General features: G+C 41.5%; 1 protein-coding gene across 1 annotated transcript in view; it reads right to left on the bottom strand.

Annotated features, from left to right (window-relative positions):
* Positions 1-27,547, bottom strand: part of SORCS3 (sortilin related VPS10 domain containing receptor 3) — a 979,390-nt gene that overhangs the window by 90,394 nt on the left and 861,449 nt on the right. The window contains exons 10-13 of the mRNA NM_001205986.3: positions 17,455-17,601; positions 15,450-15,552; positions 9,226-9,302; positions 6,120-6,211 (exon numbers count right to left, since the gene is read on the bottom strand). Of these exons, the coding sequence (NP_001192915.3) occupies positions 6,120-6,211; positions 9,226-9,302; positions 15,450-15,552; positions 17,455-17,601 (419 nt within the window). The remainder of the gene's footprint in view (positions 1-6,119; positions 6,212-9,225; positions 9,303-15,449; positions 15,553-17,454; positions 17,602-27,547) is intronic.

Below are 27,547 nucleotides of genomic sequence, written 5' to 3'. Positions count from 1 at the left end.
AAAAAATTGTACATATTTAAAGTGTAAAATGATACTTTGATTGATAGAGATATAGTGAAAGGTTGGTCATAATGAAGCTGGTCTCTCAGAGGGTTGGAGTGGAGAATGGGCGGAAGTGGAGAATGGGCAGGAGGGAGAAATGGTCAAAGGTACAAAGTTTCAGTTATGCAAGATGAATGAGTTCTTGGAGATCTAATGTACAGCATGATGATGACAGTTAATCTTATTTCGACTTTTATGGACTTGGCTTATTTTTTTAATAGGCTGAGGCTAAATAATCATTGATGTGGAACCAGAGGAAGTTGGGCAAATCTGAACTGCTTCTCATGGAAATGAGTTTCTCATTTTAAAAGTGAAAGTGAGAGTATAATTAGGAATGGGTTTACCTTTCCTGCCACGTATCCTCTTGGTTTGATTCCTAATGAATCACAGGTGCTTCAAAATATGTCATGGCCGCTAACTAGTTAACTCTGTCTGATAAGTACAGGAGGTTAAAAAAAAAAATGTATTTCTTTAGCTCCTGGTTTATTTTGACAACTTTGGATTGATTATTGTCTTGATAGGAAGAAGTCAAAGTGGTTATTAAAGGCCTCTGTCCTGGTCTCATTCTCAGTTTCCTTAATGGTGAAGGTCAGCAGAAAAAAATTGCAGTGAGTGCCACCAGCATCCCAGGGAAGGAGGAGCCTTCACATCACTGCCATTAATAGGGCAGAGGACAGCCGTCTTTACTTTATACATGAAGATAAGATACCACAAAGTAGAAACAGAGGGACCATTCACAGCCTTCTGAGCTCTGAGTTCTGAGATGGAAGTTCCAAAGAAAAACTGAGCCCAAGGTGGAGAAATTGGTTGCTGGAAAATAAAAGCATGCTGAATGAACTGAATCTACGTGAAGGAGCAAAAGCATGGATTAAATGGAAGGATAGGATCAGCCAAAAAAACTAGGAAATGCCAACATCCAAGTGGGAAGACTAACACAGACAATAACCAAAGTCTACAGATGATATAAAATGAGCACAGACAAGCGAGACAATCTCCAGAGCCAGGCTGAGGGATGAATGCTGGGACTATAATTTATGGTCTGCGTATCACTAGGAAGCCCAAGTTTGTGCCATTCAAGTGACTTTCTGAGGTCAGTAATTTCCAGCACCCAAATTTCTCAAACTGAGATAATTATTAAAACCAAAACTCCTAAAGAAAATCCACAAAATACAACATTATAAAAGTTAATCTCTTGAGTATCAGAAATTTGGGTCTGCCATTTGTGAGAGCTACTCTTTCAGATAACTAGGAGCTTTTAATGTTCTGAAGTAACAGTACTGAATGGTAACCCCACGGGACCCACCTTCTCCTTCCCAATTCATAGCTCATTAATGGGCAAGACAAAGGAACTGGGAATTCCTTTAGGCCTACAGGTGACGCAGAAATGATAAGATCACCAGTACCAGGGAGATAGGAGTAAAGTTAACCATTGATCTCTAAATAGTGACAAGGCAGGACCATAAAACATAGAATTCACCTATAAATATTTAATTATGTGCCTGGTCTGGCAGTAGCCTATGTGTAGGGATACAGCAGTGAACAAGAAACGCCCTAGTTTCACTGGGATCATATTCTAGTTTGAGGAGACAAACAACATGTAGATAAATGGGCTAAAAATATATGTTAAAAATAAGTGTCATGAAGGCAGTTAAAATAGAGTGATATGATAGAGAGTAAAGCTACTTTGCATTGAAAATTTAAGAAAGTCCTCTCTGAGGAGGTGACATTTAAACTGAGATCTGAATGATAATAAGGAATTTACTATGCAAAGATCAAGGTGAGAGCCGTTCTGGAGGGCAGATCTGGTGTGAAATGAAGAATAGAAGGCCAGTAGGTGGTTGTAGATTAGTGGAAGAGGGATTGACAGGAGGAAATGGAGTCAAGAAAATAAGGCTGGGGCAGATTACAAATGACTTTGCTTTCAAATTGAAATGAGAGAGAGAGGATCTGATTTAACCATTACAAGATAACTTTTATTTCTTTGTGGTGAGTGGACTGTCAGGGCCCAAACAGGATGTAGGGAGATGAATCAGCGTGTGTTGGCGGGGTGGGGGTTGGGTTGGGGGGGAGGTGTTGGGGGTAAGGGGAGGTCGGGTAATTGTAAGAGACCAAGTAAGAGAAGGGGCTTGGACAGAGGTTATAATAGTGGATATAGAAAGAGATGGAGAGATTGAGGCTATTCTTACAGGTAAAGTCAATAAGACTTTTAGGATATTTTTACAGATAAAATCAATAGGCTTTTGCTTGAACAAAAAGAAATCACAGACAACATGAATTTGGGGGGTTAAGCAACTGAGGTAGGGAAATGGGAAGAATAGGAGAAGCAAAGCTTTCTGTTGTTTTGTTTGGAGCCTAGCTCAGTCCACCTAGGCTGAGATGTGCTTTGGATTTCCATGCTGTAACAGTGTCAAGAAGTCCTTTGGATGGATGCATCCAGATTTATGGAGAGAGATCAAAGCCAGGGATGTAGAATTGGCTGTCACTTATAAGATAGGACCAACTTAAAGCAGAATACTTTATTTAAAAAAAAAAGCAAAGATTGCCATAGCCAGAGAAAGGAAAAACAATAACTCTCAGGAGAAGCGCAAGCTGGAAAAAAAAAAAAAAAACTTAGGTGATTGTCAATCACAAGATAAATATTTTCCAGCAAGGTCACTTTTGTGATAATCAAGTCATTGTGAGTCTAGGGTGTGTTCACAGACAGCTAGCATATGCAAGAGAAGAAATTATCCTTTCACCAGATCCTAAACACCGTGTTCAGTTTCAATCATTGTAGAAAACTGACAATCAATGTGATTAAAATTAAGAAACAGTTGTTCTAGAAACAGGTTCTATGAATTGAATCAAGCTTAAGGGAAAGAAGAATAAGAGCTGAATAATTTACCATCGCCTTTTAACTTTCTAAGTAAGAAAGATCCAAATAGTTCAGCACACAAAAATAATTGTTGCCTACAGAAAAGGGGTAATATCTGTGAATGAAATTAGAATGTGGATAGATGTGTGAAAATATCAGTTTAAAAACAGATAGAATAAGGTAGAAAAGATTTGTATTCTCATAATTGTTCTAAAAGAGAAAGTCAAATATTTGAACAACAAATGAGCATTCTGTCTTGTCCTTTGGCATATCCCAATCCCTACACTAATCCTGGAGAAACAGTATAGGCTCAGTGAATATGTGAGAAATAAATGAACAAAGGCATGGAATCAGTCTTGAATTGCATATCTGATCACTTTCCACACCTTAGAAAGCCTAGACCGAGCCATCTCTTTAGGGCCTTTCCAAGTGTAGGACTCTAAAATTCACACCCATTTCTGGAACAGATTTACTCTGCATAGGTCTGGGCAGCAGAACAAGGACTGGCAGACAGAAATTGCAAGTAGATTCATTATTGTTCGCCACAAAGCTAACTTTCTAACAACTAAAGCTGATGTACAACGCGGGAATCCATCTGTAAGTTGGTCAGCTCTGTGCTGTCCTGGTAAGGTGGGTGTCTCAAGAGTTGTCAGAGAGGTATCTGCTGTACTGTCTCCTCAAGACCCTTCCTAACTCCATGCATTGATGACTTTATCATACTGAGATGAGAGCCACTAAAAGAAATGAAATCTTCAACAACAATCAGAGTCCTCCCCTGAATACTCTAGCACAGGAATAGAGTTAAAATGGTCATCGATGATCAACGTTCCTCCCTTCGGTTAGGTGTATTGCTCCATTTTACATTATCCCAAATGCACAAGGTGATGGCAATGAATCTACATGGAAGTCCTTAAGAACAGCACATGCACTTTCACTTCTCAGAGGCACAGACTGGTTGCAACTATTGTTTTCATGGGAATGTTTCTCTGAACAAAAATGCCAGTGCTCATAACCACTTACAGAAGAGCAAAGGAACACAAATGGCCAGGTGATGTTTTGTTTTCATTTTCCAAGAACATTCCATTGAAAGGAGACACTGACAGTTTGTCAGGGCTAAGCAAACAGTGGGATCCCTGTCTACTCGCTGATGAGTAACTCTATTATAAGTTTTCATTAGAGCATTGCATTCCACAGGGCTCCATTGTTCATTTCACTCTAATGCTTCTAAGGTACAAAGGTAATACTAATAATACTGGATGGAGGGCTTACCCGAAATAGCACTTAAATTCTAATCTCAATGGATCTAAGTGTACACAGTCACAAATGGATGGGTTCATTTGTATGCTGTTTTGTCTCCATGCATATCTAGCTACCTATCATTTCAATTTATAGGAAACAGCATGCCTTGTTAGCTGAGCTAAAGTTTCCCCAGCTCTTCAATTATGGTTCCAATTTTTTCTGAAAGGTGATATAGCTATTATTTAAATTCAAGAGCCACTATACAGGAGAGTGGGTAGGCCAATGTCTTTTTCTTATGCAAATATATATACATCTGTGTGTGCTGCCAAAATAATGTCAGTCTGAGACCTACTACAGAAAAGAACAATGAACTGATTACTTAACCTTTCTTCCACTTAAAATAAGCTATTTGTTTACCTTGAAGGTTGTAACTTAATTAGAAGCTACTGGTGATGAAGAAATTGCATTTGAGTTTCACAAACTTGCAACTCATAAGCCAGCCAGAGACAAAGTCAAGAAGTTTATAAGGAAATATTGACGATAATGATAAGGTCAGGCCTTACAAAACACTCACTCAGCTTTGAAAGAGGAGTGCAAAGAATTCGTGAGTGAGTTACACTCAGGAGCTGGCATTTAACCAGTGCAGGGACTATTTCAGAGAAGGGCATTCATTAGTAGACGAGTAAGCAGACACCACAGGTGGTAACTAACTCGAGGGAAATATTTGTAGCATTTACGACAGTATCAACATCCACTAAATGGAAAAAATTTTGTTTCAAGAGCTTAGTTTGAACAATCATCTTTAATCTTTTGTAAATTGAAGTGAACAAGGTGAACAAATTGGGGTAATATTATCGTTACTATTATAAAAGAAAATTCAATAGGAATGTAGCTATTTTTTTTTCTGAGCTCTATAAATATTTATTTTCCCAACAACAAAAAAATATTTCATGGAATAGGGAACTATCAAACTTTGTATTAATGAACTTGAGAAGCAACATTTGATCCTATTACATTTTCCTGAGTGAATATTAAATAATTTTCCCAAGTTGGATAGCAATGCTTAGAATACAATGATAATGGCTAAGAGATGTTACTTTTCTTGGTTAAAAAAAATAATGAACTTATGAGTCAAGCTGTCCTCTCTAGAAGTGTGAGCCCTACTCAGTCCTCAACAGAGAGAGCTCTTCCTACTACAGAGAGAGAGGTCTTGGTACTAGAAGGAATTACCTACGGATTCAACCCAAATGCCTGAAACTTGTGTTTTAGTTCTTCTGAATCCTACCCATCCTTACTTACTCACTTTCTTGATTCCAACCAAATACAGTCTTCAGAGCACTCCCTACATCTCCTGAATTCCAGGCTTGGTCAGAGTTTTCTCATCCCTTGGCTTTCCTCCCATCACTTCTACTCCTGCTCCTGGCATCCTTTCTTCTAGGATCAGCCCTCATGCCACCTATGGTATGAAGACCCCCACCCCTGCTCACACACTGGGGGTGTGGAGGCTCCATCCAGCCTCAGGATTCCAGCAATGCAGAGTCAGCATTCTTATCCAGGCATTGCTTAGATTTCTGATGATATGTGGACCATCTAAACTCCTTACCATGATTATGATCTCCCAGAGGACAGAGACCATGTAATGACACTCTGTGTACTTATTAAAGTATCTGGAAAATGAGCAGGTAAAAGAGAAGCATATTGGTGATAGAAACCCAACTTGGTGCTTCCAGGTACTAGCTGTGTAGCTGAGTAATGTATTTAATATGCTTGCATTTTAATACTATTCATTATACCTCCTCATCTAAATCATCTGGTCTACTACTGTTACCTAGGAGTTGGATGATGTAATGTACATTAAATGAATGGGTGGATAAAGAAATGGATGAAGAAATGGGTAAAATGGGTATAAAACCATGCATAGCAACTTGTCCCAATATTTTCCACTGAAAAGTTTTCCATTAATAGGGTAGGAAGCTGTCCTTACCACAAATGCCTGACTGGCAGAGGTGTGTGTTTCATGGCCACGAGGGCGCCACCCCAGTCTAGGAACCAGACATTGTACTCTTCATCAAAGATCTGGAACAACAACAACAACAACAATCATAGCAACACCTTACATTTGCATGGTGCTTGAAAGTTTACCAAGATTTTCACATATATTGTTTCATCTAGATTCTGAGCTTCCAACAATCTTATCAAGAAGTTTGACAAGCAATGTCATCCTCATTTAACAGATGAAAAAATGGGCTAGCAGAGAACAAATAACTGTCAACTGTCCCTAATCCACTCAAATGGCATTTCCAGGGTTCTTTCCCCTCGTACTGTGAGTCAGTGTGCCACAAGAAATTCAGGCAACAAGACCCATGCTCAACTAGATAACCCAATGGAAAACATAGCTTCGAAAAACTTTTTCATCTTTTCATCTGAGTATGTTACTAGTCAGCTTTCTCTTTCTCATCTTTTCAAATGAGACGTTTGCTAATTTATAAATGGTCTCTGTCTCATTCAGTCGTTCGGTCATGTCAGACTCTTTACGACCCCTTGGATTGCGGCATGCCAGGCTTTCCTATATTCCACCATCTCCCGGAGTTTGCTCAAACTCATGTCCATTGAGTTGGTGATGTATCTTATAGTAGGGTTATAAACTTTCTAGGAACTTAAAGGACAATCCCTTTTAGACATGTGGACATTAAAGTCTACATGATAACTGAGTTCTCAGACTTAGCCACCACATCCTAATTTCCCATGCTTGAATGAAGACTTAAGTTTAGTGCTTGGAGATCCTTACACTACATGTTCAATGGGATACCATGCTTCCTGAGATGCAGAGTTACTCATTCTTTGATTCATTCATTTGTCCATTACCTATCAATCTTTCCACTCACTCACCGATTTATTCAGTGATCCATCCATCCATCTGCATACGCATTTACTAAGCACCTACCATGACGCAAGTCTCAGAGCCTTAGCTCAGACCTAACTCCACATACAGCAACACTTCTACAATTTATAACTTTTAAGTCTTCAACCTAAGACAGAAAAAATTGTCTGCACCAAAGAACAAGTTCTCTCCTCTAGATCTTCTAGAGAAAAGTGGAATTAGAGAATTCCTCCAGTTCTTAACCACTAATGGTGGCTCTTACAAGCTGGATGGAGAGGTTGGGGTGGTGGGTTAAGTGAGACGTACTAGAAGGGGTAAAAAGATATAAGCGGAGTTAAAAAGGAGGGGATAGGAGGGATGGTGTCCCCTGTAAATATGACTCAGAGAACACCATGGAGAAAAGCAAATGGACTCTCGGGCCTAAACCTTTCAATTGGTTTTCTTCTTATATTTGCCTTTAAATGTCCACACTAATGGTGTGTTTTTTTATATTCCAGATATAAACATAGACTCTGAGTCTGAGTTCAAAAGTGGACTCCATGAATAGAAGCACTGGATCAAAGTCTGAGAGTAAGGACTACAAGAAGATTCTCAGTACTGAGGAAAAGAAGTTATTTTTCTTCATACTATCCTCTCTAAAATAGTATTCTGGCCACTTCTAACTCTTGCCCTGTTCAGCACTGTAGTGGAAGCTGGAATGCTTAGTTGTTTGGGAAAAGAGACAAGGAAACCAAAGTGGTGACAACACAAGGAAGGAATGTTGCAGTGGCCACCTGGCCAGGTGAGCTATTTCTTGTATTCAGGGACAATATTTTGTCTGTTGTGAATTTCTGGACCAGAAGAATTTACATTCCAATTTCTACCCCATTTGGCACTTATAAGAGAGTATCTTATGTTTTGAAAGTATGTTCTTATTTATGTGTCTGTTCCTCATCTAGTTGATTCCCTTGTGGGCAGGAATCTTCATTTATTCTTTGGAGTAGACCTTATAGTAGTTAACATAGGAGTTGTGTCTAACATGTCCTTGGTAATTTTTTTTTTTTTTTTTGATAAGTGGTAGTAGTGGAAGTGATGGCAATGGGGGTGATGATGATGATGTTGGTGGTGATGGTGATAATCTTCACCAAGGGACGCAAACAGAAAGTTGTGCAAGCAGATTTCAGATAGTTGCTTCATCTTCATCATTAAGACATTCAATACTCATCCTTTTTCTTCCTCAGATAGAAACCTTCTCATCTTTAAGGTTTAGTAAAATGTCAGCTCTTCTCGTGAAGTCTTTCCCAGTTTGCCCAAGTAGAATTAATTCCTCCCATTTCTCTGCAAGCTAATAATGACACTAAAATAACGCAATCTAAGCTACAGTTATTTATGAGCCCGTTTCCTCTACTTAATTTTGAGCTCCATGGGAAAAGGGACTCAAAAGTATTCAGTGGCCTCATCAGGTTTATACTTGACACCTAGTTGACACTGTATAAGTCTGTGTTGTCCAATATAGTAGCTACAAGAAACAATTTAAATTTAAATTGATTAAAATTAAATTAAAAATTCGCTCCTCTGTCACCCTAGCCATATTTCAAGTGTGCAACAAACATAAAGGACAGCATACACACAGCACATTTTCCTTATTGCTGAAAGTTCTATTGGACAGCACTACAAACAAAAATGTTTGTACAATTGAGTTAATTTTTCATATGGTCATATATCTATTAAGCAGTCTCATCCTTAACTAAGGTTGGGCCCACATATTATTTAAGCCATCACAGATGGCTTAAGCCACTTCTGTGGCTTTGCTGGTCTTAGTATTCTATACCCTTCACCTTGTAGATAAAGAAACAGATCTAGAAAGGTAGAGAGACGTGCTTGCCAAGATCCCGTGGCACATTAATGATACAAAATTGTTTTATTGATTGTATCCCCTCACACAGGCACGGTAATTAAGCATCTGGTGACTGTTCCATACCATTTGCTGAATGAAAGAATGAAAAAACTAGGGAAACCCCAGTTCTTCTTATTCCTTGCCCAGCTCTTCCCATTTTACCCCACTGCTCATCGATTCTTCCAGCTACTTTGACCAAACAGAATTGCTGCTTCAATTTTTTTTTTTTTTACAAACAAAAAGTCACAATGAGCCTGAGAATCCATTGATAAGAGAAATATTGGCAGAATTTGCCCTAAATATCTCTTCCCTGTTTCCGAATCTCTCAGTTACCTGTCTCCATGTGTTGCCCCCATCAGAAGAGATGAACACACTGATGTCAGTATATGAGAGCTCCAGACCAATGTTGCCTAAAACAGAAGCAGATTATTTGAAAATGTCAGGCGCTTTACAGATTACGTGTGCTTGGGGTTGAGGAAAGGGGTAGCAGAGAGTACAGGTTTTCCAAGTTATGTTTAGAATATATTTATGCAGTTTTTTCTTGGTGTCATATTAGAACCCCAGCAGGAAGATAACCTAACATGGAAAACAACAAATAAATAAATAATACAAGAGGGACGCCTGTTTAAAAGACAACACCCAAAGACCAAATATCGATTAGCTTGGATCTCTGGAACTATTCATTCTGTATACCATCAGTCTCTCCAAAATTGATCTTGATGATGGCAAAGACCAGAAGAGTAAACAATTATGCTAGCCTAGGAACACCTTCCTTCTCATATGTAATTTTATGTTAAGAAAAACCGGTGTATGTGTGAGTATGTATATGTGTGTGTGTGCGCATATGTGTATCTGTTTCCAAGTTAAACCTGTCAAAATATTTCTTGTGTGCCAGGCCATTGAATAAACCAATGGTACAGAATATGTAACCAAAGTGATAGAGTTTCTAGAAGAAGATGACAATATTCAGCAGACCACGGTCGTCAAGTACCTGGAGAAGGAAATGGCAACCCATCCCAGTATTCTCACCTGGAGGATCCCATGGACAGAGGAGCCTGGTGGGCTACAGTCCATGGGGTTGCAAGACTTAGCAACTTAGCGACTAAGCCATGGTCATCAAGCACGGTGGGAGAAGTCACCTGGATTACACCTAGACTGACCACAATTCCTGTCTTATTCCTTCACACCTTTTCCCTCTCCCCTTCTTTTTCTTCCCTTTGCATCACCTTGTGGTTATATTTGTAAAAACAAGAAAGTAGTTAAGATTTTCTAGCCTATCCATATTGCCCAAGTTTACCCACAAACCCTCTGGTCCCAGAACAAATGTCCCAAACTTAAAAGTGAGCTGCTCAATAAATAATTGTACAACAGATGAATGAGGAAACACGTGACTGAATTATGTTATGATGTTGATGTGCATTTGGGGAGGTCTTTAGAAGCAGGAGAGTGCCCTAAACATGTAACAATTTATCATTGAGGCTGATATTTTTTCTTTAAAAATAGCAGGAAGGGAATGTTAGCTCCCACACATCTGTAGCCTAAATAAGAGCACAATAAAAATGCAATAATGAAAATGTTAATTGAGCTCCTGACATTTAATGCTTCAAAATGAGAAATTAAAGCCAGGCTACAGCTTGTCAAGCTCACATCAGCATCAGGGAGCACACAGCTAGCCAACTTGTTTTGACACTCAGACTTCCAAAAATAACCCTAGGGCTCAGGGCTCAGGCAGTCAGTACCAGTGGAGAGGGTAGTGACATGGTGAACAGTTCTGAGGATCTATGTCTAGAATCTGGACTTCAACTCTTCAGATGCAGGTTTTGGAAGACACAGAAATGAAGAAAGTAAAGAGGGACGGGACAGAGAATGTCAACCTGTCCTTTAATCATGGCCACCTGGAGCACTGTGCCAAATATTCTGAGCCCATGTTTGGTTTCAACAGAACAGAGTCTGGTGACGGATAAGTAACATCTACCAAGGGTGGTAGAGAGACAGGGAGGCAGGTGTATGTATAGCCCCCCAAGAGCTAGAATCTGCCGGCCCTGTAAGGGCTTAGCATCTGTTACATCCTCTTTAGGAGCTGGTTCTGCCTATATCTTAAACCTGTCTTGCAAAGCTCAAGGAGACTGATTTTGGAGGCATGGTGATGATGAGAATCCAAGGCTCCCAGTGAAGCTTGCTTTAGAAATATCTTGGGTCAATTGAAAGGATCCCTGAAAGAAACGCTACTGATCACAGACCAAAAGTCAGTTCCCAGAGGAAAGGACAGAAAAGGGGGTGTCCAGGATGACTTGATCTTTGAACATATTCCGTCCCCAATTGGACCTATAGGAAGGAAACCTCTGAGGGAGAGTCTGGATTACGGTGTGAGAGAAGGAAGATCTGAATGCTGTGCCTCACTTGTTACAGTGAAACTGGATGAGGGCTCCCAGTGTGGCCCCAGGCCAGGCTAGAGGAAGAGGCAGCTGGTCCCCCTTGGAGTGGTGTGATAGGAGAAATGGGGAGAGCCATGGAAAACAGGGAGCTCCTCACAACAACAGCTTAGCTGGTCAATCACACGGGTTCTGCAGCCCATCTGGGCAGCTGTCAACAACATGCTTTTAGCCTCATGTCCTCCCAAGGTACCTTTCTACCTAAGGCTTTATTTAGACACTCCCGGAAAAGAGAGCATGTCAAGGCTGTATATTGTCACCCTGCTTATTTAACTTATATGCAGAGTACATCATGAGAAACGCTGGACTGGAAGAAACACAAGCTGGAATCAAGATTCCTGGGAGAAATATCAATAACCTCAGATATGCAGATGACACCACCGTTATGGCAGAAAGTGAAGAGGAACTCAAAAGCCTCTTGATGAAAGTGAAAGTGGAGAGTGAAAAAGTTGGCTTGAAGCTCAACATTCAGAAAACGAAGATCATAGCATCCGGTCCCACCACTTCATGGGAAATAGATGGGGAAACAGTGGAAACAGTGACATACTTTATTTTTTTGAGCTCCAAAATCACTGCAGATGGTGACTGCAGCCATGAAATTAAAAGACGTTTACTCCTTGGAAGGAAAGTTATGACCAACCTAGATAGCATATTCAAAAGCAGAGACATTACTTTGCCAACAAATGTCCATCTAGTCAAGGCTATGGTTTTTCCAGTGGTCATGTATGGATGTGAGAATTGGACTGTGAAGAAGGCTGAGCACCGAAGAATTGATGCTTTTGAACTGTGGTGTTGGAGAAGACTCTTGAGAGTCCCTTGGACTGCAAAGAGATCCAACCAGTCCATTCTGAAGATCAGCCCTGGGATTTCTTTGGAAGGAATGATGCTAAAGCTGAAACTCCAGTACTTTGGCCACCTCATGCGAAGAGTTGACTCATTGGAAAAGACTCTGATGCTGGGAGGGATTGGGGGCAGGAGGAGAAGGGGATGACAGAGGATGAGATGGCTGAATGGCATCACTGACTCGATGGATGTGAGTCTGAGTGAACTCCGGGAGTCGGTGATGGACAGGGAGGCCTGGCGTGCTGCGATTCATGGGGTCGCAGAGAGTCGGACTCGACTGAGCGACTGAACTGAACTGAACTGAACTGGAAAAAAGAGAGAGAGACAGAAACACAAAGAGACAGGGGGAGAATCTTAACATGCTCTGAGGTTAGAGATGCTTCTCTCACCACCACTGATGTCCACTCAGGGTAATTAAATGCAAGAGGAAGCAGACAGTACAGGAAAGCACCTCCATGGAAGGGACAACATAAGGGTATGAACATTCAGAGTGTACAGGAAGCATGGCAGGGAGCCTGGAGTAGCTGTGGGGCTGGCAGGTAAAGGGGCTCGGGACTAGGTCTGGCCGAATGGCTACTGGATGGACTAGACTTGGAGGCAGAGGGAGTGTGAGTGAGGGCAAGATACCTGTTCCTCCTGCCCTCCACCTCTTCACCCATAAATCATAGGGCCATTTGCAATCACAGCAGGAAAGTGCTCTGTACACCTTAAGAGCCTGGAAGGATGTATGGTCTCGGTGACCAGCTTGAAACCACAGTGTAAGGATACTTAGTACTCTGGTGCTTCTGCTGCTAAAAAGCAAGTGCCAAACTCTCCAGACTGGAATTCTATCTGCCTTTGGAGGTGGTCTCAACAGACATAAGAGATGAATCCCGGCAGGCACTGTCATCCATGCCACTTCCCCGACCCCTGGTCTCAGTGGGAGATAGGAGAAGGCAGTGAGGAGTGAAGGTGAGAGGGACCAGGGCCATTGACACCTGAAGGCAGGAGACATGCATGGATCTGGAAAAGGCTTCTGGAGAGACAGGTCCATCCAGACCACTGAAGGCATCCTCGGCTAAGTTCGTAATTATTTTTCTGATAGTGAAACGACCTTCAGGGAGAACTGGCAAGCAGGGTAAGGAGAAGCTGGGAATAAGGAGACATCTGTCAGTGACCCAGTAAAGGCTTTTCATGAGGATCTTGTCAGCTGTGTTATGCCCCTCTTGATGCACTATGCAAAGTTACAAGAGTTACAAAGGGAGAATGTTAGTCAATTCTCATGGAAATGGGCAAAAGAAGTTTCAGAATCCAGTCTTGAATGCCTATGTGTTTGTTAGCTCATAAAGACTTAGTTAGAGTAATTTCGAGCCCCATGATGGTTGTAGGTGATACCAGCCACAACTAACCCTCCTGACTATGCTCTGAGCCCTCAGCGGGATCTTGTAGGCACACTCTCCAATCTCTAATTCTTACAACACCCTCACAAGGCAGGGAAAGATAACTTGATTTGCAGATGAGGGAAATGAAGCACAGAGGTTAAAGAACTTGGTCAAATTCTTAAGGCTCATAAGTGTCAGAGCTCAGCTTGGAAAGCAGGCCTGCAGAGTTCCTAAGTGCATTCATTCATTCTGGAGATGCACACTGAATGCACATTATTTGTGGATTTCTATTGAAAGACGTGTACAAATCATGTTCTTCTGGTGCAATAAGAGCAGTTCTAAATTTCTGTAATATTAATGATGATATTATAAAAGGTATCATGTATTGAGCATTCAATATCTCCTAGGCACTGTTTTGAACGCTTGAAACCCATCACTTTGTTTAATACTCCAGTTCCATTATGTCGGTACTCTTTTTTCCGCTGTCAGTGAAAACACCAATGTTTAGAGTGGCTAAGCCACAGAAAGAAATCCTGGCTACATAGTTAGCATTTACATAATGATAACTTTTATTATTTTTTTTCCTTTTTTTTACAATTTATTTTCATTGGAGGATAATTACTTTACAATATTGTGACAGCCTCTGCCACACATCAACATGAATCGGCCACGGGCATACATGTGTCCCCTCCCTACTGAAGCCCCCTGCCACCTCCCTTTCTACTCCATCCCACAGGGAACCCAAAGTCTGTGCTCTGTAACTTTTATTATTGATTACTGTTCTCCAGTGTTCCTTCCACTCCAGTCCAGGGCCTCCTGTAGGCCTGGAGGAGAGGCAAAGTATAGCAGTCCCACAGTTGGGAGGCCTAACAGACATGGATGATGGAGTGTGGGGGTCACTCCCCCCGTCAGGAACATAGTACCAGAGCCTGCCTTCGACACTCACTGTGCTGGGCTCCCTGAAGCCAGTGGTGTTAAATATGGTGGATCCAGTTTCTATGGGTGGAGAGTTGACTGAGGTGTCTTCAGAAGGCTATGACAGCTGTCACCCCAATTCGAGTGGATGGTCACTGGTGGTATTTAAAAGTTTGTGCAGTTGAAGGGTTGGAGGAAGGAAGTCATGGCTAGCAGAGCAGTAACTCCAGGGCCTGGAGCTTCAGGTTGATGAGTTTATCATCTCGGCAGGTCTCTGTGAATTTATCTACTTTCATTAGAAAAAAACTGCCTCATACCAGAGCCCTAACTTCGAAGATTAGAGGCCTGCTTTGCTTTATGCCATTAATGTATTCCTGAAAAGGTGTATGGAAATCAAATGCATGCTAATCAGAGCACTTTCCCCAGGAGACTTTCATTTTCATCTCGGAGTTGTTTTATCTTCATTTCTGATCGATGTTCAGTGGACAGTGGCTCCAACAATGCAACCTGGAGTTTCTCTGCCCTTTCCCCCAGGCCCTCAGCCAAGTGGTTAACCATGTGTAAACAAATCTTTACACGCACCAGAGACCTCCTGATTAAAAACAGCTCTGGGGTGGAACCTTTTGTAAAGAATCCTCTGTGCAAAGAGAAAACTACCCCCCAAACTTATACTTGGTGAGCTAAGAAGCTCATATATCACATTTTCTCAAAGTGAGAATTCCCTATTGCAAACAACCTTTCTGATCAGTTAGATGACTTGGAAAGGAACTCTGGCCTCTAGCTAACACAGGGACTGCGCTATGACCACGTGAAATGTTGCATTCACCAAGAGTTACAAGGTTCTGGAGCTCTTTGCCTGGGTGATTAGGTTGGCCTTGCAGTTCCACAAATTCTGCCTGTTTCCTGGGATGAATGCCCACAGCTTTTATCTGACGCTCAAATGGTTACAAAGAGCTCATGTCACGTGCCAGAAGCCCTCAGTAAGAAGCAGCTCAGTCTTCCTTACCTGTGGCCACCACGAGCCCTGGAGCTGTCTCCTTGCTGGAGATTCTTCCTGAGGAATATGGATTTTCGGAGATCTGCAAGTGTAGGTGTAGGGAGCAGAAAGGCTAAAATGGAGAAAAAGAAAGTAGTTTCATTCCTGGGAACTTCATTCTTGTCAGGGAACTCCTGACATGCACCCCTGCCCCACCAGATACAGGGCTCGCAGGTGCCCACCTTCTAGGAACAGCAAGGGTTAGATGTGAGTCACTTACTCACTGCCCCAAGAGATGGCCTGGGGCAGGAGTCATCTCTCCCTGAACAGCTGGTAGAATCACATCAGAACCTGCCCTGAGCACCATTCATAGGCCCCTTCTTGTCCCTGCTCCCACCACAATTGTATGCTTCCCCTTTCTCACCCTGACTCTATCTATCGAGGTCCAGTTCATGGTCAGCCTCATGAAGCCTCCTGACCATTTCTTCCCACCCACAGGATGACAATGTTCTTCTCCCATCTTTCACCGTGGCCATCACACTCTGCTTCTTGGAGCTCTGTGGGGGCCACTGGGAGCAGTGGAGGGGGAAGTGAAGAGAGACAGTCTTGACCCTCTACCCTCTTCTTCAATCAGATGGTCCCTCTTTCTGCTTCATGTGTTTGGTTCCTGTTTATAATTTTACTTTGAATTTCACTTAAATTGTCTGAAGCCATTATCTGAAATTTGTATAAGTTTGTCTTCTTACTTATTTATCCCTAGTTGAGTTTCTTTAAAAGGATTAGGGATTTAGAGAGATGTAGACACATAATAGGAGAAGGCAATGGCACCCCACTCCAGCACTCTTGCCTGGAAAATCCCATGGATGGAGGAGCCTGGTAGGCTGCAGTCCATGGGGTCGCTTAAGAGTCGGGCATGACTGAGCGACTTCACTTTCACTTTTCACTTTCATGCATTGGAGAAGGAAATGGCAACCCACTCCAGTATTCTTGCCTGGAGAATCCCAGGGACAGAGGAGCCTAGTGGGCTGCCGTCTATGCGGTCGCACAGAGTCAGACACGACTGAAGCGACTAGCAGCAGCAGCAGCAGACACATAATAAAAAATATATATAAAAAAATTGTGAAATTGGGGAAAGGAGAAAATTAGGTTAATAAAATAAGATGAATCCATGGGTAAGATTTAGGGAGTGGGGAATTCTTGCTGTGACCAGTTCTTGGACACAGGCAGGCATATGTCTCTGACCTTCCTAGTACCTCAAGCCAAAAACATGGAGCTGGACTGAAAACTACAAAAGGAAAAGGCCATGTTAATCCCATTTACCACCATACTCCCAGTTTTTAACATAATGTCTGGAATATCCAGTAAGTAGTGAAAAGCAACTTTTTTTGCGAAGGAGAAACATAATCATTTCTGGGACTGTAGAAATGTTTCTCACATTTGTCCTCTTTAAGAGGGCACTGAGGGTTGTGAATTTCATTGTTAATGATATGGCTTCCCTCCTCATTTGGAGTTGCGGCCCCTGAGAACAGAGATCACGTCTTATATATTAGATCCTCCATGTGCCTATGTCAATATCCCATACAGCTGGAACCCTGGGAATGCTGAGAGATTAACTCTTGTCCATGTGGACATACCAGCCTGCATTTCTTGGGCTTCTAATGCAGCTTTTACTTACCTTACCCATTTTCAAGCACTTATCAAATGGCATCATATCAGTATCAGCTAATAGGTATTTACCACTACTGAGCTCTGCCTGGGACCCTTGGGCACAGGCTTCTCCTATGCAGTCTTTCTCTTACTAGAAGTTATAGCACATAGTATATTCTCAAGTAAAAGCTTGTGGAATCCAACTGAACTTTCCATCCAGACTGATATGGCAGTCTGAGTCCACAGATCAATGCCCTAGGAGTTGTAGGAAATCCCTGCCCAGCACCAGGCACCTTCCTAAGGCCTCTCTGGTGGAATAAGGCCCCTGATGGAGCATCCCCAGGTAAGTAGTCTGCCCTGTGGTCTCACATGAGACCGGGACACTGACCAGCAGGCAGTGTACTGGGTTTCCTCTCAGGTCCATATCTGGAGCTTGCAGGAGGCGCCAATCCCTGCCTTTGTTGTAGGTGATGTATGTCTTCACCTGGTCATCCACCTTCTTGTTTGCCAGGAATATCCCTTTGATACCGGCTACCTAGGAAAAAGGGCGAAAGATGGAGAACCACGTTGGGCCAAAATGCTTATAGTTTTGGAGAAGCCTAGGGAGAAATCCCCTAGGATTGTCCACAGTGTGTTGGAGAACACAAGAGGAAAAGAGGAGGAGCATAGTGAGAAATGTCACATTCCACATGGTCTACAGGAGAAGTTTAAGCTCATTATTCTTGCCTGGAGAATCCCAGGGACAGAGGAGCCTGGTGGGCTGCCATCTATGGGGTCACGCGGAGTCGGACACGACTGAAGCGACTTAGCAGCATCAGCAGCTGCTGGCCTCTACACAACCCCCCCACTCCCTCAACCACCTCCCGCCACAAACCAGATATTCCATCCTCCTCTTACTCATCTTCTTTGCCCCACTCTACACATCTCTGTACTTTGTTCAGAGGACTTTACCCTTAATTAACTTTTTATCCTTAATTAACCACCAAAATTTCCTCTGGGGTGGAAGTGAATGATAGCAACCCAAGTAGTTACTCCTAGAGAACATTTGAGATTAGCCAACATATACTATATATAAAATAGATAAACAAGAAAGACCTGCTGCATAGCACCAAGAAGTATATTCAGTATCTTACAATAACTTATAATAATGGAAAAGAATTTGAAAAAGAATACACATATTCATATACATATATGTATAAATGTATACATATATGTGTGTGGGTATATATACACACACACACACACATATATATATATATAACTGAATCACTTTTCTGTACACCTGAAATATTGTTCAGTTCAGTTCAGTTGCTCAGTCGTGACCGACTCTTTGCAACCCCATGAACCGCAGCACGCCAGGCCTCCCTGTCCATCACCAACTCCCAGAGTCCACCCAAACCCATGTCCAATGAGTTGGTGATGCCATCTAGGCATCTCATCCTCTGTCGTCCCCTTCTCCTCCTGCCCTCAATCTTTTCCAGCATCAGGGTCTTTTCAAATGAGTCAGCTCTTCTCATCAGGTGGCCAAAGTATTGGAGTTTCAGCTTCAACATCAGTCCCTCCAATGAACACCCAGGACTGATCTCCTTTAGGATGGACTGGTTGGATCTCCCTGCAGTCCAAGGGACTCTCAAGAGTCTTCTCCAACATCACAGTTCAAAAGTATCAATTCTTCAGCACTCAGCCTTCTTTATAGTCCAATACTCACATCCATACATGACTACTGGAAAAACCATAGCTTCGACTAGACAGACCTTTGTTGGCAAAGTAATGTCTCTGCTTTTTAATATGCTGTCTAGGTTAGTCATAACTTTCCTTCCAAAGAGCAAGTGTCTTTTAATTTCATGGCTGCAATCACCATCTGCAGTGATTTTGGAGGCCAGAAAAATAAGGTCAGCCACTGTGTCCACTGTTTCCACTTCTATTTGCCATGAAGTGATGGGACCAGATGCCATGATCTTAGTTTTCTGAATGTTGAGTTTTAAGCCAACCTTTTCACTCTTCTCTTTCACTTTCATCAAGAGGCTCTTTAGTTCTTCCTCACTTTCTGCCATAAGGGTGGCGTCATCTGCATATCTGAGGTTATTGATATTTTTCCCAGCAATCTTGATTCCAGCTTGTGCTTCCTCCACTCCAGTGTTTCTCATGATGTACTCTGCATATAAGTTAAATAAGCAGGGTGACAATATACAGCGTTGATGTACTCCTTTTCCTATTTGGAACCAGTCTGTTGTTCCATGTCCAGTTCTAACTGTTGCTTCCTGACCTGCATATAGGTTTCTCAAGAGGCAGGTCAGGTGGTCTGGTATTCCCATCTCTTTCAGAATTTTCCACAGTTTATTGTGATCCACACAGTCAAAGGCTTTGGCATAGTCAATAAAGCAGAAATAGATGTTTTTCTGGAGCTCTCTTGTTTTTTCCATGATCCAGCGGATGCTGTCAATTTAATCTCTGGTTCCTCTGCCTTTTCTAAAACCAGCTTGAACATCTGGAATTTCACAGTTCATGTATTGCTGAAGCCTGGCTTGGAGAATTTTGAGCATTACTTTACTAGCATGTGAGATGAGTGCAATTGTGCAGTAGTTTGAGCATTCTTTGGCATTGCCTTTCTTTGGAATGAAAACTGACCCTTTCCAGTCCTGTGGCCACTGCTGACATTGTAAATCAACTATATTTCAATAAAAATTTAAAAATAAATAAAAACAGAGAACATAGGATTTTGCTCAGAGGGGGTTTGTAGACAGGTTTTCAAGGCATCAAGGTATAATCTGTAATGGTGCTAAGTTGAAGTGTCCTGATTAGTAGTGAGGAAGATGTTCTCTTAAAAAGTTAATCAATAAGATAATTAAGGATAAAGGATCACAACAAACTGTGGAAAATTCTTAAAGAGATGGGAATACCAGACCACCTGAACCTGCCTCCTGAGAAATCTGCATGCAGGTCAAGAAACAACAGTCAGAACTGGACATGGAACAACAAACCGGTTCCAAATTGGGAAAGGAGTATGTCCAGGCTATATATTGTCACCCTGCTTGTTTAACTTATATGCAGAGTACATCATCGGAGAAGGCAATGGCACCCCACTCCAGTACTCTTGCCTGGAAAATCCCATGGACGGAGGAGCCTAGTAGGCTGCAGTCCATGGGGTCGCTGAGGGTTGGACACGACTGAGCGATTTCACTTTCACTTTTCACTTTCATGCATTGGAGAAGGAAATGGCAACCCACTCCAGTGTTCTTGCCTGGAGAATCCCAGGGATGGGGGAGCCTGCTGGGCTGCCGTCTTTGGGGTCGCACAGAGTCGGACACAACTGAAGCGACTTAGCAGCAGCAGCAGCAGCAGAGTACATCATGCGAAATGCTGGGCTGGATGAATCACAGGCTTGAATCAAGATTACGAGGAGAAATATCAATAACCTCAGATATGCAGATGATACCACGCTTGTGGCAGAAAGCAAAGAAGAACTAAAGAGCCTCTTGATGAAAGTAAAGAGAGGACAGTGAAAAGTTTGGCTTAAAACTCAACATTCAAAAAACTAAGATCATGGAATCTGACCCCATCACTTCATGGCAAATAGATGGGGAAACAGTAGAAACAGTGACAGACTTTATTTATTTGGGCTCCAAAATCACTGCAGATGGTGACTGCAGCCATGAAATTAAAAGACACTTGCTCCTTGGAAGAAAATTTATGACCTACCTAGACAGCATATTAAAAAGCAGAGATATTACTTTGCTAACAAAGGTCCATCTAGTCAAAACAATATTTTTTCCAGTAGTCATGTATGGATGTGAGAGTTGGACTATAAAGAAAGCTGAGCACTGAAGAATTGATGCTTATGGACTGTGGTGTTGGAGCAGACTCTTAAAAGTCCCTTGGACTGCAAGGAGATCCAACCAGTCCATCCTAAAGGAAATCAGTCCTGAATATTTATTGGAAGGGCTGATGTTGACACTGAAACTCAAATATTTCAGACACCAGATGTGAAGCACTGAGTCATTGGAAAAGACCCTGATGCTGGAAAAGATTGAAGGTGGGAGGAGAAGGGGACGACGGAGGATGAGATGGCTGGATGGCATCACTGACTCAATGGACATGAGTTTGAGTAAACTCTGGGAGCTGGTGATGGACAGGGAGCCTGGCATGCTGCGGTCCATGAGGTTGCAAAGAGTTGGACATGACTGAGTGACTGAACTGAACTGAGATGTCTTCTATCTCGGATGACCCAGCTTGGTGACCTGGCCCCTATCATCGGCTGTGACACCAGTCACTGTGGACTTTGGATAATTCTTATTTTATCTTGGGTCTCAGCCAATTGTCACTTTAAAAAATGTGGAATAAGCCCTTCCCTTTCTTTTTTTCCTCTGTTGGTTGGCAAAGGATACCACAGATAATGTAGACCACTCTTGCCAGAGTTCCCCATGTATTGGGATTTGCATACCTTTGATATTCTGAAGGAAGAAGAGCATCACCACAAGTAGCTACAGACTGAGGAGATTTATCATCCAGAACGGTTCAAGACTAAGCACAGATTTGACTCACTTTTATTACTTCTCTGCCCACATCTGAGCAATAAGAAGATATATTTAGAATGACAGCAATCTATGTTGTCTTGACTTTCCATTTAAGTTCCAAAGGAAAGGTAATTCAAATTGTTTAGATACATATAAACAAGACTTCAGCAGATTTTCTAGATAACACTCAGATATCTCGAAATTTTAATTGTATTCATCCTTACCCCCATTCTTTGAGGGTCATCGTGAATTGACGTGTATTGCAGTTCTGAGAGGATCCCAGTGGGAGCAAAGGGAAAGACTTTCATAGAAGTCAGCTCTTCTGTTTTTTGTTTGTTTGTTTGTTTGATTTTTAGTGACATAATTTAGCTGATGAAATGAGAAGTGCTTTTTTTTTTTTTAAGTAATCTGACTGACCTTGAAAGAGAATAAAGAATGCCAACCCAAATACAAAATAAATAAATAAATAACAAAAACCGAACAGGACATGTCTGGAGGAGAACAGACTGGGAAGGACACCACTAGGGGAATTTGACAAAGGGCCAAGGGTGGAATTGATTAGAATCCTATTGTGAACAGAGGGTGGGAAAGGACAGAAGCCAGGGTGGGGCGAGGGACAGTGGTGTCAGCCTTATGCCCTTTCCCAGTGGTACCCTCCCTGCCTTAGCTGCTCAGAGACAGTGCCGTTTCAGGAAGGCTGGTACCTCACATACTCATCCAAGGTCTGTGAGGCTCTGCAATCACCTCAGTCTTTAAAATCAACTGCAAAGGTGTCTGTCTCAAACCCAGTTACTGATAATTCCTCACAGGGAATCGAATCTGAGTTTCCTTAGAACCTTCTGCCTAATGCAGGCCTTTTGTTATTCTCTTTAGACACAGGGCTGGTACCTTTTCTTGTGTATTACCAGTTAATAACACCATATCTCTCTCTCATGCCGGTTGCCCCTCTCCATCGTGCACCAGAGGCCTTGCTATCTAATTTCTAGAACATAAATAGGTCAGAATCAGACTCTCATCTGTCACCTGCACACCCTGCCTCCTAGTTTGATGCATTCCAGCATGAATTACTAGCCACTCTGCTGCTGCTTGTGTTCTTCTGGATAAGTATGCTTGGAAAATATATGCCAATATTACATTAGCATTTTTCCCCTAAGAACCCCACCACTCGGGTGGGTATTTTCTGTGTGCCTCACTTAGTCTGAGAGCAAAATCATGAGAATGGAGACTGAAAAGATACAAAAAGGAGAGATTTTGAGGGAACCCAGATGCATCTCTGAGGGTGTTCCTCCTGCAGCTGCACATAATGCCAAAGAAATCTCAGTCTTGTCTGGGGGCAAAAAGGAACACTTTCCATTTGTATTTGGATTCTTCTAAGCCCCATCATTGCTGCTGAATTGCTTCTTGGCTCCATCTCTTGAATAAATGGGCTGCAAGTTTGGAGGGTACTTTGCTTTCTGTATCCTAGGCCAATAGCTTTCAAACTTTCCAAGCACAGCCCAAGTATGAAACCCATTTCCGTTGCCACCTAGTAGACTCATAACCATATATGCATATATGTGTACACATGTAGCTATATATATATATATATATATATATATATATCCAAAACAAAAGTTCCATGAAACACTACTTGCCTTCACTACATGCAGTATAAAGAAACTGGAGAATAAGACACACATTTTAGCTTCTCCATTCAAGGAGGCATTTAGAATCTGATAAACTTAAACATGCTATGGGCCACTGTGGTTTGAAATCAGAAGCATAGCTGCTGCTGTTGGCCCCGAGAGCTCAAGGAGCAAGGTACCAGCTTGTGGTAGTCCCCAAGAAGAGAGTAGTATTGATACAAGATTCCAGGCCTGCACGACCCAGTTTCCCCCGGGAATCAGTCTGAGGTGCAAAGGGACACTGACAGCAGCCCCTTGGCAGAGCACTGAGTCCAGGTGGCATGCTCATCTGTCGCTCACTCCCCTGGGCCCTCAGGACAAGGAAACCAGGGTTCTGCTGAGAAAAGCAATTATCATGGTGTGCCTTGGGCTGTCCCTAGAGTTGGACCTGTGGTGAGGAGCTGAAGAAGATTAGTTTGGGTAGAATGTCCCCACGGAGTCTGTAAGTAGTTGTCCATCTGTCCAAAGAAGGGTAACGTAAGGTCAAGATAAAGCAGTGGGTGGAGGGCAGTCACCGGAGACAAGGAAAGCAACGAAACGTCAATAATATGGGCAAAGAGGCCAGAACACTAAGGGTGGCTCAGAGTTTCATTTTATCCATCCAACCAAGTATAGTGAGGTCAAGATATAATTAGTCATTAGGAAATCTAAATAGAACTAACAAAGTACCACTAGGCCTCTGAAAGAATGTCTAAACACACACGCATGCCACACACTCCCCACCTCCCCCCACATGCACACACACACCTGATAATACCAAGGTGAAGCAACTAGAACTTGTTTTCATCTCTGGTGGAGAACAAAATGATATTGCCAGTTAAGAAATGGCTTGGTGGCTTTTTATAAACATAAACACATTTTTGAGAGTCCCTTGGACAGCAAGGAGATCAAACCAGTCAATCCTGAAAGAAATCAATCCTGAATATTCATTGGAAGAACTGTTGCTAAAGTTGAAGCTCCAATACTTTGGCTACCTGATGTGAAGAGCTGACTCACTGGGGGAAGAGCCTGATGCTGGGAAAGAATGAATGCAAAAGGAGAAGGAAGCAGCAGATGATGAGATGGTTAGATAGCATCACTGACTCAATGGACATGAATTTGAGCAAACTCTGGGAGACAGTGAAGGACAGAGGAGTCTACGGTGTTGCAGAGTTGGACATGACTTAGAACTGAACAACAACACACACACACATTGGACCTAGCAATTCTGCTTCTAGGTATTTATCCATGAGAAAGAAAAACTTATGTTCACACGAATGTTTACAGAAATTTCATTCATAGTCACACAGATCTGGAAACAACCTGAATAACCTTCAACTGCCAAATGAATGAACAAACAAGAACACATGCAGGCAATGCAGTGCTGCTCAGCAATAGAAAGAAAGGAACATCTCTTGATATTCAATAAGATGGGTGGATCTCAAAATAATAAGTGAAAGAAGCTAGACTCAAAAGACTCCCTACTGCACAATTTCATTCATATGAAAATGTAGAAAAGGCAAAACTGGAGGGAGAGAAATCATATCGGCTTGCCAGTGACTTTGGATGGGAGGAGAGTGATGACAAAAGGGCCATAAGAGGGAATGCTTTGGGACAATATCCTATATATTCAGTGTTCTATATCTTGATTATGGTGGTAGATGTACATACCTTTGTTAAGACTCATAGAACCAAAAAGGTTAAATTTTACTGCACATGAATTATACCTCAATTAAAAAAAAATGAATGTAAAAGAAAAAAAAGTGTAATAGGAAGAGGCTGAACTTTTGGGTCAAATGGACATAAGTTGGTTCACAGATAGCTTCTCCCTTTTACTAGCTGTGTGACCCGAGTCAAGTTACCAAGTTCTCTGCATCTTTGTACTCTCACAGGCACAATACAGAATAATATCTACCACATGGAGATGCTATAATAGATAAATAAGAAAAAGTGTATATATATATATATCATTAAGGGTTATGCTGTCCAATACCATAGCCACTAGCGCCATAGGGCTCCTGAACACTTGAAATGTGGCCAGTAGGAGTGAGAAACTGACTTTTAGTTTTATTTAATTTTAACCAATTTAAATATAAATTCGAAACTGATATTGGATTCAGTTACTGGCAAACTTCTAAATATGCTTGGAATCACCAGGGTATGTGAATCTACCTTTTCTACTATAAATTTTATGAAATGTAAATGCTGATGAAGTGTTTATGCTGAAAATTTAGCATATGAATTGAGATCCTTGGGAAGTGTAAAATGCACCCAGGATATTACAGACTTGGTATGACAAAAATATAAAACATTTCATTAGTAATTTTTCATATTAAGTATATACTTAAATGATAGTATTTTACATTTTTAGTTAAATAACATTTACCATTATAATTAATCTCGCCTGTTTCTCTTTTACTTCTTTTTTCTGGATTGTAAAAATGCCTTGTGTAGCTTGTGTTATATATTCATTCAACAAGGGCACTTAAGGAATTATTTGGTATCCCATTGTTATTACTGTACAGATTTACAAGTTGGAAAATACTGAAGAAAATGCAGCAGCTCAAAGCATGTTTCCATAATACAATTGAGACTGTGGGAAATAATATTTGTTACCAGATTTCTCAGTGGAGAACAGCTAAGAAGAAATGTAGTTTATATTTAGAGATATGAGAAAACAACAACAGAACTCTCCATGAAAAGAGTGTTGTAAGAGTAATGGTGAGCACACCTAATGAACTACATTCATTGTCAACATTGACCTTGGATGGAATGGGCTCTGTTATCTTAAAGAAGAGATTATTATTTGGCCTTCAAGAAGTATTTTCTCCCCTGATTGTATAATTACAGCCATAACAATACTGCACTCTGAGGCAGGGAGTGGACAAGAGTCCCTCTTTAGCAGTAAACTGTTCCAACAGACCAGGAAATAAACAATATTTCCCTTTAGATTTTACGGAGTTGGGTGAGATTGATCCCCATTGATCTCCAAGGTCTCTTAGTGCCAAAGACTAGAAGGTTAATTTCTCAAATAAATTCTTACTTTCTTTGTTCCCTTTCCAATGTCAAGAAGAGGTTCACGTAGAAGACAGAATGATACACCAGTAGCTTCAAGTGGCCACGGTCAGCTCAGGCCACTTCACATCTGTGTTAACTATACGTATCTTAGACAAGGAAAAACAGATGTGATACCCTGTTACACTAGAATGTATATCTTTGAATTAACTTCGCACAGGGACTAAATCATGCATATATTTATTTGCTAGATGTAAAGAGAAAACAGAGATACAGTAGCCTGGAGAATAAATGTCCAACTCTTTAGTCAAGCTCTTTCCTAGCATCTTTAAATTTTTATCCCCATTATTTTCCAAGGTCATCTCATATTCTAATAAAATGGACCTCTACTCATCAGACTCTGGTTCTTTTCTCATGCTGGGACTCAGGCATGCCTTACTCCCATGCTCTAATAATTCATCATTTAAACCTACGCATCTGCCAGACTCCCCAGATTCATCAAATTAGAATTAGCTTTACTCTTACAGTAATTCTATAACATACAGGAACTATACCTCTAACACAAATTAGACCATGATCACAACTCTATTAGAGTCACTTACATCTTTCCAGTAGATGGTCTCATGCACCAGCCTCATCAAACAAAATACACTTCACAAAAGTGTGTTAATTTAAATGCAATTGAATGTAAAAGCATGCTGTTTTTTCCCAGCTGTATTACTCAAGGGCATCTAGAGTCCACAAAAATTATAGTCTCTTTGTTAACTGGCCATATGGTACACAATCTCAGTTTCTATGAGAATCTCCAGTGAAGAAAGTTAAAGTCTAATGATCCCTAGAGACCAATTAAATTGAGCTTTATCTCCAAATCACAGAATGCATATCCAGGTGCAAAACAGCATCACCCTCTAAAAATCTTCAATATGGTCATGGTCCAGATAGTGTCAGGATACAATTTATTCCCTTGGTATTAAACACCTTTTAGAATCTGAACCCCAACTTCTTATCCAGCATTCATTCTTGTACTTGACAACCAATTCTACACAATTAGACTAGCTAGCTCATGGACATAAAAATTTATACCATCTCTCTAACTCTTGGCTTCTGTCGTTCTTGACATTCCACTTCTTCCCTTCTTCCTCCTGACAGCAAACATACTGATAGTCAGATCGATAACATTCTGGTGCAGTGCATCCCTAACTCAACTATTTTTGGAACCTGCCTGCAAAGATCACATCCTCTGTATCACAAGGTTGTGGTGTTATGGAGACAGGCTTCCATAAGAGAGCTTTTGATTCACAGTTTCTGC

The sequence above is a fragment of the Bos taurus genome, chromosome 26 (assembly GCF_002263795.3).
Source record: "Bos taurus isolate L1 Dominette 01449 registration number 42190680 breed Hereford chromosome 26, ARS-UCD2.0, whole genome shotgun sequence".
Lineage (NCBI taxonomy): Eukaryota > Metazoa > Chordata > Mammalia > Artiodactyla > Bovidae > Bos > Bos taurus.
Note: the sequence above shows the minus strand (reverse complement) of the source record. Positions and strands in the feature narration are given on the sequence as shown.